At 40.9% G+C, this 15,510-nt stretch overlaps 1 protein-coding gene across 1 annotated transcript in view; it reads right to left on the bottom strand.

Annotated features, from left to right (window-relative positions):
- LOC142204587 (E3 ubiquitin-protein ligase RNF213-like) overlaps nt 1-15,510 on the bottom strand; it is a 170,999-nt gene that overhangs the window by 65,056 nt on the left and 90,433 nt on the right. Inside the window, 6 exon segments of the mRNA XM_075275902.1 lie at nt 1,983-2,165; nt 3,191-3,323; nt 3,840-3,912; nt 3,914-3,979; nt 7,510-7,703; nt 13,225-13,329. Of these exon segments, the coding sequence (XP_075132003.1) occupies nt 1,983-2,165; nt 3,191-3,323; nt 3,840-3,912; nt 3,914-3,979; nt 7,510-7,703; nt 13,225-13,329 (754 nt within the window).

A 15,510-nucleotide genomic window follows, 5' to 3' on the forward strand; every position in this document is an offset into this window, starting at 1 on the left:
ATCTAACAGATCGAGCAAGGCGAGCACTGATCAGAGAAGCAGCCAAGAGGCCCATGGTCTCTCTGGATGAACTGCAGAAATCCACAGCTCTAGTGGGAGACTCTGTCCACAGGACAACTATAAGTTGTGCATTTCACAAATCTGGCCTTTATGGAAAAGTGGAAAAAAGAGAACCATTGGTGAAAGAAAGACTTAAGAAGCACTCTGGTCAGAAGAGACTTTTTGACCTAAATGCAAAGCGCTATGTGTGGTGGAAAAGTAACCCTGCTCATCCCCCTGAATACACCATCCCCACTGTGACACTGTGTGGAGGGAGGCTTTTCTTCAGCTGGAATAGAGAAGCTGGTCAGAGTTAACCCCTTCCCGACATGCGCCGTAATAGTACGGCGCGTGTCGGGTCTGTAACTATGGCGACTGCTTTAAGCAGTAGACAACCGGCTCTAATGCCTCCGATCGGTCCCCGGACCGATCGGAGGCATTAACCCCTCCGGCGCTGCTGTCAAAGGCGCCGGAGGCGCCATTTTCCCGGTGGCGCATGGGCGCCGCCATTTTGGCAGGGATCGCCGGCTCCTGGAGCATGCTCCAGGGCCGACCCCCGTTGCCATGACAGCCGGGAGCCTTGTTAAAGGCTCCCAGCCGGTCTGCAAATTCTCTCTTTTGCAGGCTGGTGTATGCAGCCTGCAAAAGAGATGATAATTTTTTGCAATGCATTGCAATGCATTAGCATTGTAATGCATTGCATTAGTGATCAGACCCCCTGGGGTTCAACACCCCTAGGGGGTCTAATAAATGCAAAAAAAAAATAAAAAAAAAGTTAAAAAAAATATTAAAAAATATAAAAAGAATTAAAAGTTCAAATCACCCCCCTTTCCCTAGAACACATATAAAAGTAGTTAAAAACTGTGAAACATATACATGTTAGGTATCCCCACGTCCGAAATCGCCCGCTCTACAAATCTATAAAAATATTTTTCCTGTTCGGTAAACGCCGTAGCAGGAAAAATAGTCAAAAGTGCCAAACCGCCGTTTTTTCACTGTTTTAATTCTGATAAAAATTTGAATAAAAAGTGATCAAAGCAATAACATTTCCCGAAAATGGTAGAACTAAAAAGTACACCCGGCCCCTCAAAAAAAGACGCCCTATACATCCCCGTACACGCACGTATAAAAAAGTTACGGCCGTCGGAATATGGCGACTTTTAGAAAAAAATTTTTTTAACACCGTTTTGGAATTTTTTTTAGGGGTCAAAATGTAAATAAAACCATATAAATTTGGTATCCCTGGAACCGTACCGAAACACAGAATATAGGGGACATGTCATTTTGGCTGCACAGTGAACGCCGTAAAACCAAAGCCCGTAAGAAAGTCGCAGAAATGCATTTTTTCTTCAAATCCACCCCATTCTGAATTTTTTTCCTGCTTCCCAGTACATTATATAGAATAATTAATGGTAGTATCATGAAGAAAAAATTGTCCCGCAAAAATTAAGACCTCATATGACTCTGGGAGCGGAGAAATAAAAAAGTTATGGGGTTTAGAAGGAGGGGAGTCAAAAACGAAAAACGAAAATCAAAAAATGCCATCGGCGGGAAGGGGTTAATAGGAAGATGGATGGAGCTAAATACAGGGCAATCCTGGAAGAAAACGTGTTGGAGGCTGCTAAAGACTTGAGACTGGGAAAGAGATTCACCTTCCAGAAAGACAATGACCCTAAACATACAGCCAGAGCTATAGTGGGATGGTTTAGATCAAAGAATATTCATGTGTTAGAATGGCCCAGTTGAAGGTCAGACTTAACTCCCATTGAGCATCTGTCGCAAGACATGAAAATTCCTGTTCACAGACATCTCCATCAAGATCTTGAGCTATTTTGCAATGAAGAGTAACTGCAGGTTATGAATGCTGTATAATAAGACTTATTTATACAATGGAACAAAGTAATTGAATAAACCAATATATTACATTTTAGAAATGATGTTACCTGAAGTTGCTAGAAACAGGTAGGAGTTCTTCATTAGAAAAAATAAACATCCATAGAGATTTTAAAGATTCCTCCACATTGTTTTTCACAAGAAATTCCAGGTTTCCATTGCAGTCAATGATGGATAAAATTTGGGATAAAAATGGGGTCACAGCTTTTTGAACGCGTTTCCAGAGGGTTTGTCTGCATATAAAAGTATAACATATATATAAAAAATAAACTATTAATATACTTCTGGGTCTTCCATCCCATTTCCAATGCATCATAAAAATCGCCTACAAATTCACCATCCAACATAGGCTTACGCCTGTCATCGTTATTTCTCTCTGGTAGTTACAACTTAATCATGTGAACACAACAAGGAACACAGTTCTTTAGGCCCGTTCACACAGGGGGTGGAAAGGTGGATTTTGGCACCGAGAGTGACGTGGGGAGCTGCGTCACTCTCGGGCCCAAATCCGACTGTCACGGCTTCCGACAGTCGCGGTTTCTCCCTCCGGAGCAGGTTCAAATAAATGAGCCGACTACGGAGGTTGCTGCTGCGAGGAAAGGACAGCTCTCTAGGGCAAATCGCTAGCGGTCTCCATAGACCACCATTGTGAGGGGGTGGATTATGACGTGGATTCCGCACCATAATCCGCCCCCTCTGTGCACGTGTGAACGGGCCCTTAGAGTTCACTGTCTCTTACAGTAGTGTTATCTAAGTAGTGTCTCTTACTGCCCCTAGCCGTGGTAGCTTTAGCTATTATTGTGCACCATGAGTACCAGGGATGTGACAATACTGACAAATATCAATGCAATGCCAAATTTATAAAGCCCTCTGGCTACTTTTTTCTGAAATATAAGAAAGTATATCAAAGAACAACCATTCTATAGTGTGAAGAGGACACCAGATTCATGAACAGGGCATGTGCCTAGCTGGCGAGCCAGTTTCTGTTCTATACTTACATGAAAGGCATAACAGGAAGGCCCCTAAAAAGCATTATGTACAGTACTAAATGTGCTCAACAGTGATGCTGCAAACTTTACTCAAACTTGATCAGTTTTTACACTTGTAATTTTGTAAAAGCGATACTAAAGCTGTGTTTATAGTAAACTGATAAAAATGACAATGAATCCACATCGCAGTAACTCCAAATTCTATAGATTGTGGCATATGGTAAAATAAATGTACAAACAAACTATCAGCCACTTTTCCCTTCTAGTACCTGAAAGTTCCTGCTTCCTGCAGTGCATCCAGATTTGTAGCCTCTCGCACAACCCAGTTTCCTGCCTGAAATAACTCCTCTTGAGCCTTCAACATGTTATGCAGACGGAATTTAAGTTGTTTCAAGAAGGAGCCTACAAAAAGCAAAATATAAAAAGTTGAAAGTTGAGCATCAAAAATGTAGTCTTGTTGAGGAGTCTTGTTTTAATAGACCATTCTCTACTATCAGACTCCCTACTGAACAGACTCAACATGCACGGTCTTAACCAACATTACTATATTTTACAGCTATCAAAAAACTTTATTTTTAACTTTTTCAGAAGTTAGATTAAGCCAAACCCACTCATTAAACTCCTTGAGAACTAGCCATTCTAAAGCATGATATGTCCATGATATAATCTTACTCCTCTCCATCAACTTTTATTGGGTCATTTGTTACTGGTGCTTTTGCTGATAGAGCCCCTTTAAATTTCAAATTTGAATAGCAAATTTAAATATAGCTATATTCATGGGAAAAAACCTTAAATATCCAACAATTGTTACTTATTCTATTTTTTCCTGAACCCATGTTTTTTTCTGTATCCCTGTCCCAAAATTTTTCTAACTCTAAATATTTTAATCCACGTCTCCATAAAAGTAAGTAACCTTACCGTTCAGTTCACTCTCAGAACTCAATAGCTGTATCAGAATTTCAACCCTTCTGGTGGCAGCTGTTGATATTCCCCTCATCTCTTAACAAGCCTATAGCATTCTGCACACAACTTCGGATGAGAGTAGTGGTATCCAGCACCTGCAAATAGGGGGAAAAGTTTAATAAAAAAGTAAAAGTTCTATTACAATTACAATACTGATGAATTACGAGTGGCTAAGAATATCTATTACACTGATGAACGAATAGGTTTTCACTTTCACGCTCCATATCTCACCATACACTACCATCATTTTATAGACGTATATATTGGCTATCTCATACATAAATTTGACTTGCAACTATTTTGTAAATCCATCTTTGGCTTTCAACATAGCCTGAATCATAATGGGCATGGTTTTTGTCAGATTCAAGCATGTCTCGATCGAAATCTGACCCCAGATCTCTTTTACACGTTCCCAATGTGGGTGCATACTGCTTGACTCAATTGAGTACGAATACAGCTTTTTTCTTCAACTCTACCCACAAGTGTTCGATTGGTTTGAGGTCTGGGGACTAAACCAGCACCTCTGCTTGATTGTCATTGAATCATTGCTTCACTAATCTTGACATATGTTTCAGGTTGTTGTTCTGCTGGAACACTATGTCATCCTCTTCATACCCATAGTACTTGAGTGTACAAAGTACCTCATCTTGTAAGATGTTCACATATAGATCAGCATTGAAACCACCATCGATCCAAGTCAAGTATCCACCTTTGGCTGAGAAGCAACCCCATATCATCAGGCTTCCTCCAACAAACTTGACAGTTCCTTCAATTTCTCAATCTATTAGTCCCCTTTTCCATTTTTCCTTCCAGACCTATTTGCACCCATTGGAGCCCAGTCTATTGATTTTCATCTCATCGCTCCAAATCACCTGTATCCAATCTTTTACTGTCCACTTTTCTAACTTATTTGCAAACTAGAGCCGACACTTCTTATGACGATATTAAAGTTGAGGTTTCTAAATCTTTTCTCAATCAACCATTCCAGACTTGTTTAATGCGCAACGCATGGACTTGATGGTATTCTTCAGATTATTGTCCTGCTGCAGAACCCTAGTACGCTTGAGCTCAAGGTCACAAACAGATGGCCAGACATCCTCCTTCGCAATTTTTTGGTAGAAAGCAAAATTCATGCTTTCATCATTTACAGTTCCATCAAGTCATTAAGGTCCTGGAGCAGTTAAGGAACCCCAGTCTGTCACACTACCACCACCATATTGGAGTATCTGCATGATGATCTTTTCATTCTGAATAATGTGGTAGTTTTACAACAGATGTAATGTGATGCTTGCCTTTCACAAAGTTCCACTTTTGTAGTGTCAGTCCACAGAATATTTTCCCAAAAGTCTTGGGGAGTGTAAAGATGTTTTGTATTTTTGCAAACATGAGACAGGTCTATTCTTTTGGTCAGCAGTGGTTTTCGCTTTGGGACTCTCCCATGAATACCATTTTTGCCCAGTCTTTTTCTTATTGTTGAATCATGAACCTTGACTTTTTTTTATTTATTTATTTATTTATTTTTTTCTAATGTAGATTGTGAGCCCCACATAGAGCTCACAATGTACATTTTTCCCTATCAGTATGTCTTTGGAATATGGGATGGAAATCCATGCAAACACGGGGAGAACACACAAACTCCTTGCAGATAGTTTTATGCCCTTGGTGGGATTTGAACACCAGGACTCCAGCGCTACAAGGCTGCAGTGCTAACCACTGAGCTACCGTGTGGCCCCATGAACCTTGACTTTAACTGGGGCAAGTGATGCCAGCAATGCTTTAGATGTTGTTCTGGGTTCTTTTGCAACCTCCTGGATAAGTAATCGGTGCACTATTGGAGTAATTTTAGTAGGCCACCCACTACTGGGAAGGTTCACCACTGATCAGTGTTTTCTCCATTTGTTGATCATAGCTCTTACTATGAATGACTGAAGTTCCATAGCCTTAGAAATGGCTTTGTAACCTTTTCCAGGCTGATAGATGTCAATGACCGTTTCTCATGTGTTCTTGAATTTTTTCAGATCAGAGCATAATTTGTTTTCTTCTGTTCTTAATGTAGATTGTGAGCTGCATATAGGGGTCACAATGTACTTTTTTTTTTTTTTTTTTTTTTTATCTATCATGTCTTTGTAGAATGGGAGGAAATCCATGCAAACACAGGGACAACATACAAACTCCTTGCAGATGTTGTTCCTGGCGGGATTCGAACCTAGTACTCCAGCGCTGTACGGCTGCAGTGCTAACTACTGAGCCACATAATATAATGTGTTTCTTTTGAGATCTTTTAGCCTACTTCATTTTGTCAAACAAGTTCTATTTCAGTGATTTCTTGACTCTACAGATCTGGCAGTAACCTTGCCTGAGTGTAGCTAGTGAAATTGAACTCTGAATTTGAACTCCGCTTTATATTTACTCGGGTTATCTTAGTCTGTTAGTCTGGAACATCTTAAAGGGGTATTCCCATAACTCTTGTTCTGCAGCCTGAAGGCCTTTACTCTCTTCACTTCCTGGATTTTTCGCACATTGGTGGTCAGGGTATGATGCTGATGTGGAAACTGATGTAGCAGAGCTGGCTTTGAGTGCGCTTGCATTACATACAGAGGTAATGGACTCCTTATCTCGGCCCTTATCAGCCAAATTCAATTAAACTTGCTGATAAGTGGAAAAGCTGACAGCACAGTAATCCCAGAGCTCTCATCTCCCCCCTCCCCTATATGAGGAGCTCCGTTGCTTGTCAGCCCCTCCCTCCCCCCTCAGAGCAGGCAGAAGCAGGCAGCTACGTCACTTGACAAATGAGCAGATATTCCCAAGGTCCAGTGTCAACAATGAAGTGAATAAATTTAGATAGCAGCCAAACAAAGCAGTTTTGATAAAGCAATGTATTTAGGAGAAGTCTTATATCCACATAAACTAGAAGTATAGATAGGATCCTTGTTATGGGAAAACCCCTTTAAGTGTGACAAATGTGCAAAAAACAAAGTAAATCTGTAAGGGAGCAAATACTTTTTCACATCACTGTATGTCCTTCCTGTCCTGGAGCTGTTTCTAAGTTCACATTAAGTTTTGATCATTCTTAACTGATCATCTTTACGGATGCAATAAAATGATACAAAAAACAGTTGGAAACAGATGACTGTCAGTTTACATAGAGTCAATGTTAAACATAAGCAGATCAATTTCTGTCCTTTTTTTGTGGGAAACAAATGTGTAAATGTCCTACTTTTCTTTAAGACTGATCCATTTTTATATAACAACGACTCTATGTAAACAGATGTTCTTCCTTTTCCATCCATTTTTAATATCTGTTTTATTTTCATCTATAAGCCAATGAGTTAAGCTAATGATCAAAATATGACATAAACGACCCCTAAGACACAGAGACAGTTACAAAGCAGATTCTCTTCTGTTTACTGAGAGCAGTATATGGCAGTCTACATCCACCAACTAGAGAGCAAAGCAAATGATGGATGAAGCAAGTAGAGTGGGAAACTGATACAAATTGTGAAATATAACTCAGATATTGGCCAGATATAGTGCTACTGATGCACACACACTGTACTATTGATTTATGCAGAGTTTGAGGTTAGGTATGCTTTAAATAGTGATTCTTTACTAAAAAATTTCATACCTTCTCTGTATTGTCAGTTGTCATATTTGTCTCTGTTTCATGGTGTTCATCAATTTCAGCTACAATCTCCATATTTATATTGACTTCTTGATCTATTTCCATGTTGGTGATATCCTCAATCTGATCTACTTCCATTGCTGTTACTAGATGATTTTCATTTTCGTTGTTCTCTGCAGACTCTTTTGCGTCAGTTGCTGAAAAAAACAGATGAATTAGATTTTAAATTTAAAAATGAGTCTCCATCCTATACAACCCTCTCCTTCCTGATAGTTTATCACCTGCCATGGTTAGAGTGCGGTCCACCGCGGGCATCTTCCGCATCGCTGACATGATTGATCCTGTGACGTTAGAGCTCAGGCCCTTTGATTACTTTGTGGCTAACTCAGGTCTTCCTCAGACTGAGTGGCTTCATTACTCTCAGGTAGTTCATTTTGTCCGCTCTCTCCATGGCTCCACTAGAGTCTCTCTCCCCACGCCTTTTGAAAAGATTTGCCAGGCTGGCACTTCCACGAGGGGCCTCATATCCTATGTGTACCAGCTTCTTGTTTCCCAAACGATTGGTTCTCCTATTCAGCAACGCTATATGGCCAAATGGGAAGAGGCATTGGGTGCCCCCATTTCCCAGGGACAGTAGCAGATTGTTTGGTCTAATGCTCAGAAGTCATCACAGTGCATTACCTTTAGGGAAATGCAATATAAACTCCTGATGCACTGGTATCATACCCCAGCTCTTCTTCATGCCTTAAACCCTGTGCTCCCATCGGGGTGTTGGAGTTGCAATGCCACAGTGGGTACACTATTTCACATTTTTTGGTCTTGTCCTCTTCTCCTGGGCTTCTGGGGGGAGGTAAAAGCCCTGACGGACGCCCTTTTTGTACAGGGGGTCCCCTTAGATTCCCTTTTGTATCTATTGAACCTCCCTCCCAGACACCTAGGAAGCAAGACTTCCATACTCTACCTACACCTTTTGTATGGCCGCAAAAACTCTTATTGCTAAGAACTGGAGGAGCGTGAACCTTCCCCCCTCAGGCACAGAACTCCTGGCCCACATCAAGGACGTGAGGAATCGAGTTCCTGACTGCTAGCCTCAATAATACCCTGCATACTTTCCACTCTATTTGGTCTCCCTGGGACGCCCATTGTGCGTTGCGTGGCCTCTAATCTTGGACCTTTCCCCTACCCCCTCTTCCTTTTGTCTCTGTGTGTCTGTTGTCTCCCCTTTTCTTTAATTTTTTCTTTGCAAGTTTACTTTGGTTTACGCTACTGCACTTGGCTTTTATTTGCCTTGTTCTTCATTTGTATTGTTGGATATTTTTGAAAAAATTCAATAAAAATTACAGTTGAAAATTTAAAAATGAGTCTTAACAAAAACTTATTACTGTATATACTCGAGTATAAGCCGACTTTTTCAGCACAGTTTTTTTCATGAAAAAGCCCCCCTTGGCTTATACTCAAGTCATGGTCCACGGAACACAGAGACTTGCAAGGATCTGCTCTGTGATTGGCTTGTCATGTAGGTCACGTGACTGTGATGTCATTAAAGGTCCTGTAGCCATTAGAATGTAACATTTGCATATAAGTCAGTGGCCATTATGTGCAGGGTTCATTGTGTGTTATAGAAGATGTCTGTTGTATAGAGGAGAGGAAGCTACAGTAAAGTGAAAGTAACACACAGGTACCTGCTGGGGTTTCTATGCCTATTAATGTCAGGCATTTGGGGTTATTAATTTAGTTTCAGTAACTCCATGTGCCTCACATTAATAGCAGTTAACCCCATCATGTCCCTCATATTAACCCCTGTGTGCCCCATATAAGGGTTACTAATATGTGAGACACATGGGCGTACTAATGAAGAACCTTAATTATGAAGATACCTAATTATTACCTCCATATGTCCAGGGGGTTAATGTGAGGGACATGATGGGGTTAACTGCTATTACTATGAGGCACATGGAGTTACAAAGCTGTAATGCAAATGATCACTTATTATCTGCAATGATGGATTTCCCCCCTAGGCTTATACTCGAGTCAATAATCTTTCCCAGTTTTTTTAGGTAAAATTAGGGGCCTCGGCTTATATTCAGGTGGCTTATACTCAAGTATATATGATATATCAACAGGAACATTTAGACCAGCTTCAGTTTTTTTATTTAAAGAAGTAGACTTAAAATAGTGCAAAAAAAAAAAAAGTTCTTAATCCCTCCTTTCCCTAGAATACATACAAAAGTAGAAAATGACTGTGAAGCACATACACATTAGGTATCCCTGTGTCTGACAGTGCCCGGTTTACTGAATATAGGGGATCTGCAGTGCTCCTGTTCCATCAGGAAGGGGTTAATAGGAGCACTGCAGATACCCTATATTCATCCAGGCTGAATTCCAAGTGGGGGAAGAAAAAACAGTCCTCAAGCTCAGGGAAGGGGCAGACAGACAACTAAAACACCCCCTCCCTTTCTCCAGCATCTACTGCACCCAAAAACTCCGACCATTTTAATATTTGAAATGTTCCAGTAGCTGCTGCATTTCCCTCCTAGGCTTATATTCGAGTCAATAAGTTTTCCCAGTTTTTTGTGGTAAAATTAGGGGGGTCGGCTTATATTCAGGTCAGCTTATACTCGAGTATATACGGTACTTTTACTTTTAGACCTTCTAGGGATCTTGATCCCCAAGAAGTCTGACCACTAATTCAATGCAATGCAATGCTTATTCACTACAATATATTGAAAAATGCCTGTACTTCTATTAAAATAGGCTCCTAGGTGTCATACTAGTTCATTGCTGGCTCCGGATTTCACTCCTTTAGTTGACAATACACCCCAAAATGGCATCGGGAAGGTGGCACCTCAGTCAGCTTTGTCCAAGGCTTTTGCAGAGTTTATGCCTGCGATCAGTACAGGCACAAATCGTGGGCATTGCCATCTGGTCTCTGCTGTATATTACAATGGAGACCCAGCAGCTATGGCTCCTGAGCAGCCACCATATTTAAATACTGGACATCCATCATAATTGTCCAGGAAAGGGTTGAAAGGTTACATTCTCATATTTTGGTGGAAGCATGAAATAACATTAAGTTATTGAGAAGAAGAATATAATTTGAATATTTTAGAATAAAATTGGGTTTATCTAGTAAGGATTTTCTTTATTAAATACAATTGAGTCACTATATAGGACTCAATTGTATTTAATAAATAGGCTATATTGCATGTTGTAGGCATGGTGTTCTTTGTTATACTTTTTTGATCCTACTATTATAAATGTGAAAGTTTGTGTGATTGGATGTTTGTTACTCAATCACGCAAAAACGGCTGAATGAATTTGAATGAAATTCAGCACATAGATACATTGTAACCTCGATTAACATATAGGCTACTTTTTATCCCGATAAATGACATCGCTTCGCAACTGTTATGAATTTATGTTCATATACTATATTACACTGCTCTTATCTCAGCTTCTGAGAAAGCCAGGACTGTTATCTCCCAGTGTAAACACACGCTAACCCTGGTTTGTATTCTTGCATTTGCATATTATCTGATCTGCTTCAGTCACTGATGACAAACTGACATGGGCAAACACCTTTAATCCAAATCGGCAGTTTGCCAATTTTCAATATGCAAACGAGAGCTATAAAGGAAGCCAGAAGTCACAGCGTTCTACTCAAGCGGAGCTGAGGGGGATCATCAATGCCAACAACACTCTCATTATATGGTGTCCCAGCGAGCTGCTGAGATACCAAAACACTCACAAGCACAACTTGAGGAATGAGTTCAGTGGCAGGCCAGCTTGACAGCTGCCAAAACACCGCAGCAGGCAGATCATCAACACCAACAACACGCTCATTATATGATGTTCCAGCGAGGTGCTGAGATGCCAGAACAATCACAGGCACAGTGCAAGAAACAAGTTCAGCGGCAGGCCAGCTTGAGAGCTGCCAAAACGCCGGAGCATGCGGATCATCAACACCAACAACACGCTCATTATATGGCATTCCAGCGAGCTGCTGACATACCAGAACAATCACGGGAACAGCACTGTCAGGATACGGAGTCGCCGCGGTCTCCTTGCTGCGCGGCGTCTCCCTGGGAGACGTGTTAGGAGTTCTATTGGGTGTGCTTAGGTCATTAAGGGTTAATCTTTTCCTTACCTTCAGTCTCCATGTCATTAGCCATCAGGTGTGTTCTCTGCTGCTATTTAAACTCCACCCAGGCATGGATCCTTGCCAGCCATTCACTTTGTGTTTCCTGGTCCCCCTGCTCAGTCTGATTCCCTGTCTGTTTGTATTCCATATGTTTCTTGGTTTTTAGACCCGGCTTGTATTTTTGACTATCCCTTGTCTTTTGATTTGGTACCTTTTATTATATCTCCTGGCTTGACCTCTTGCTCGTCTGACCTCGCCTTCTCTTCTGTGTCTTGCTGGGACTTGTGGTCCTCCCTGGTTCCATGCTGTTTAGTCTTTTGTTTTGCATTGCATTTACACTGTGCTTTCTGTTTAGGTGTGACCCCGTGACTCCAGTCCCTAGGACTTTCAGGGCCTCCTCTCCCCTTATCCTAGCCGCCGGATAGAAGGTTAGGAGCCGTGGTAGGCGCACTTAAATTAGGAAGTGTATTGGTCTGCCTCATCTCAGATATTACAGCATAGTTATAGCTGCAGGGCCTGCGACCCCTTTTATCCTTAGTTGCACAGTGTTGCTTTCCCAGCTGTGTCACTTTGCACTGCCTGACCCTGACTCCAATCCTTACAAGCACGAGGAACGAGTTCAGCAGCAGGCCAGCTTGACAGCTATCGAAACGCCGGAGCAGTCAGATCATCAACACCAAAAACATGCTCATTATATGGCATCCCATCGAGCTGCTGAGATGCCGAAACACTCACAGGCACGGTGTGAGGAACAAGGTCAGCAGCAGCACAGCTTGCGAGCTACCAAAATGCCAGAGCAGGCAAACCATCAATGGCAGCAATTTGCTGAATATAGTAGGATCATCAGCGCTAACAACCCGCAGACGAAGTCGCAGGCAGAAGTTAGTATAAAATAAAGTGAAAAAATGCTATAGGGTATTTGACATTTGTCCTCTCATCTGGGTGGTGCCATTTTCGTGACTAGTCATGTGGTCCCGTGTCTGTTCAAAATCTTTTTTGTTTTCTGGATGTCTGACAGAATGGGTTATGTCTTTACAGCAGCTCATTTGGAAGATAAAAAACAATGATATTTTTCTATGTCAAAAAAAACAGCCACCTGAGCTACATCTAGACACATAGGTCATCTGGCAGAATTTTAAGTCAATAGGATTTTAGGGGCTACCAATGGTCATACACACAATAGAAGAAACACTGCATTTTGGGTGCCATTGTAAATAGAAGCCACAATGCAACTATAACATGTGAACAAAGCCTTAAATAAAAGTTGTCAGACACCGCCAATATGTATGACCAGTTGGATCTTCATATGGACATATGCTTCAGTATAGAAAGCATCTGTTTTGACAAATCAACTCTAAGAAGACAACCGCATAAAGTGCCTATACTTAGTAATATAGTTCTTGTTTCCATATACTAAAAAGATAGAGGGGAGCCAAAGAGGTGGCACTTTTGTCAGGAAGAGTGACTGTAGGTTACCTGTAAATTATTTGTTAGTTATCTATAGATTATCTCTCACATGGGACACAAGTTCAGTGATTATTTTTGACGTTCTATAAGATGACATTGGTCACACTTACCGGCACTGAACAGTTGACTGATAGTGAACTTCAGTAGTCCTGTTAAATTTGTCACCATATCCTTAGATTTCCGAAGATCATCAATGTGTACAGACTGCCACAATCCTAACAAAGATAACACAGTTAATGGTTTCGTGTCCTGTAACATGTATAAGAAGGGTAAAAGAATATCTGCAAGGCAACAATCCATAGTATAACACACATGTCCTGTTTATAAAAGAAGAATCTTAGTATCTGCAATATGAAGTATTTCATGAGCACCAGCAATCTGTCTAAGTCATGTCTTATGTTCCTGCTCTTGTTAAAGGCTCCTACCCTGCACAACTATCGGTTTGGGAAGCATTTTGGACCTTACGCCTAGTTCACATCTGCGTTCGGCAGGGGGCCACACGGTGGCTCAGTGGTTAGCACTGCAGCGCTGGAGTCCTGGTGTTCAAATCCCGCCAAGGGCAAAAAACCATCTGCAAGGAGTTTGTATGTTCTCCCCGTGTCTGCATGGATTTCCATCCCATATTTCAAAGACATACTGATAGGGAAAAATGTACATTGTGAGCTCTATGTGGGGCTCACAATCTACATTTAAAAAAAAAAAAAAAAAAAATCTGCGTTCGGTATTCTGTTCAGGGAGTCCACATGGGGACCCCTGAACGGAATATCGAATGCATTAAAAAGTGGTAAGGAATGAAAGCACAGAGTCCATAGACTATAATGAGGTTCGTGTGTTTTCCGTGCGGTGTTCGCACGAATCATGCAGAGAGAAAAGTAGTGCTTGAAGTACTTTTCTCTTCACATTACTTGTGTGGACACCACATGAAAAACACACGGATCCTATTACAGTCTATGGGGTCCGTGTGCTTTCACTGCTCACCGCATTTTAATGCATTCAGTATTCCATTCGGGAGGGTCCCCAAGCAGACTCCCCGAACAGAATAATGAACCGAGTTATGAACTAGGCCTTTCAGATTTTCTTTATAATACTTTATTTTAGAAAGCTATTTTGTGAGAATTCCTTTAACCCTTTTCTTGCCAAGCACGTAGCTCTACTTCCTTCCAGGGTGTCACTTGTCTAGCCGAGGACGTAGCTGCTACACCCTTACTTCTAAAGCCCATATGTCCTGAATCGTTTGGGATATGAAGATAGTTTTAGATTTATTTTAAAGATGAGAATCTCATCTTTAAAATTATACCAAGTCCTTCATGTTATTCCTTACTGTGCCAAAGCAATTCACTGTTGAAAACGCTATTGGGGATTAAGATCTCATTGAAGATCTCAATTCCCAACAGTGTTTTTAACAGCAATTCACTAAAAATCTGTAAGGGCTATTATGAAGATCTTGGTAACATTTTAAAGATGAGATTCTCATTTTTAAAATGAATCTAAAATTATCTTCATAGCCCAAATTAGTCCTGAGATACAGGACTTTAAAGTGTCACACACCCCTCCTCTCTCAGGAAGCATTAGTGAAACAGGAAGGGGGGAGGAGGAGCAGCCTGCAGCGTGCACAGAAACACAGAGTCTGAGAAGCATTTTCTTTGTCTCTGTGCACAACCTGGGACAGAGAAGGAATTCAGTCCCCATTTCCCCCCTCCTGTCAATACAGTACTGTACTTTTGCGCTCTGATTGTCACATACAGGTATAGTATAATTCCCCCCTGAGCTTTACTAGAGGGATATTCGATAGTCTTCAGTAGTTGATACCTTTTTAATGGCTAACTCATAATGATGACAGATTATGAGGTTTCGGAAGACTATCAGGTTTTTTATTTTTTTTTTATATTTCCAACCCACTGGCTAACACGGTACAAGAATGAACATTTTTCTTATACTAGAGGGATATTCTTATGTTATACCCCTTGAACATAACCAGGAAGGTTATTGGCGCTGTGACCCAGACATTTACCATTGTCCAGGTCGCAGAGCCAAAAAAAGTTGCACCAACACTTACACAACATATACACAAAATCATGAATAAAGTTTACATTTCACTCAATCCCTGTCCTGTCCATACCTGAGCTTTCTACAGTAAAATACGTCTCTAGCCATTTCCATTACATGCTAAAATAATAGTAATAACAATTATCACTAGCGATGAACGTATAGATTGCTAAAATTTTTAGGGGGATGGAAAATAATATTTTTATGTAAAGTCCTATTTAATTTGCATGCACAAAATGGGTTGGCACATTTCTGCGATTTTGGCGTTTCTTTAACACCCGCCCCTGTAAATACATACATGTGTGGTATGTATGAACTCCTCACATATTGCAGTTTTTTAGAAAGTACAT

The sequence above is a fragment of the Leptodactylus fuscus genome, chromosome 5, assembly GCF_031893055.1.
Source record: "Leptodactylus fuscus isolate aLepFus1 chromosome 5, aLepFus1.hap2, whole genome shotgun sequence".
Taxonomy (NCBI): domain Eukaryota; kingdom Metazoa; phylum Chordata; class Amphibia; order Anura; family Leptodactylidae; genus Leptodactylus; species Leptodactylus fuscus.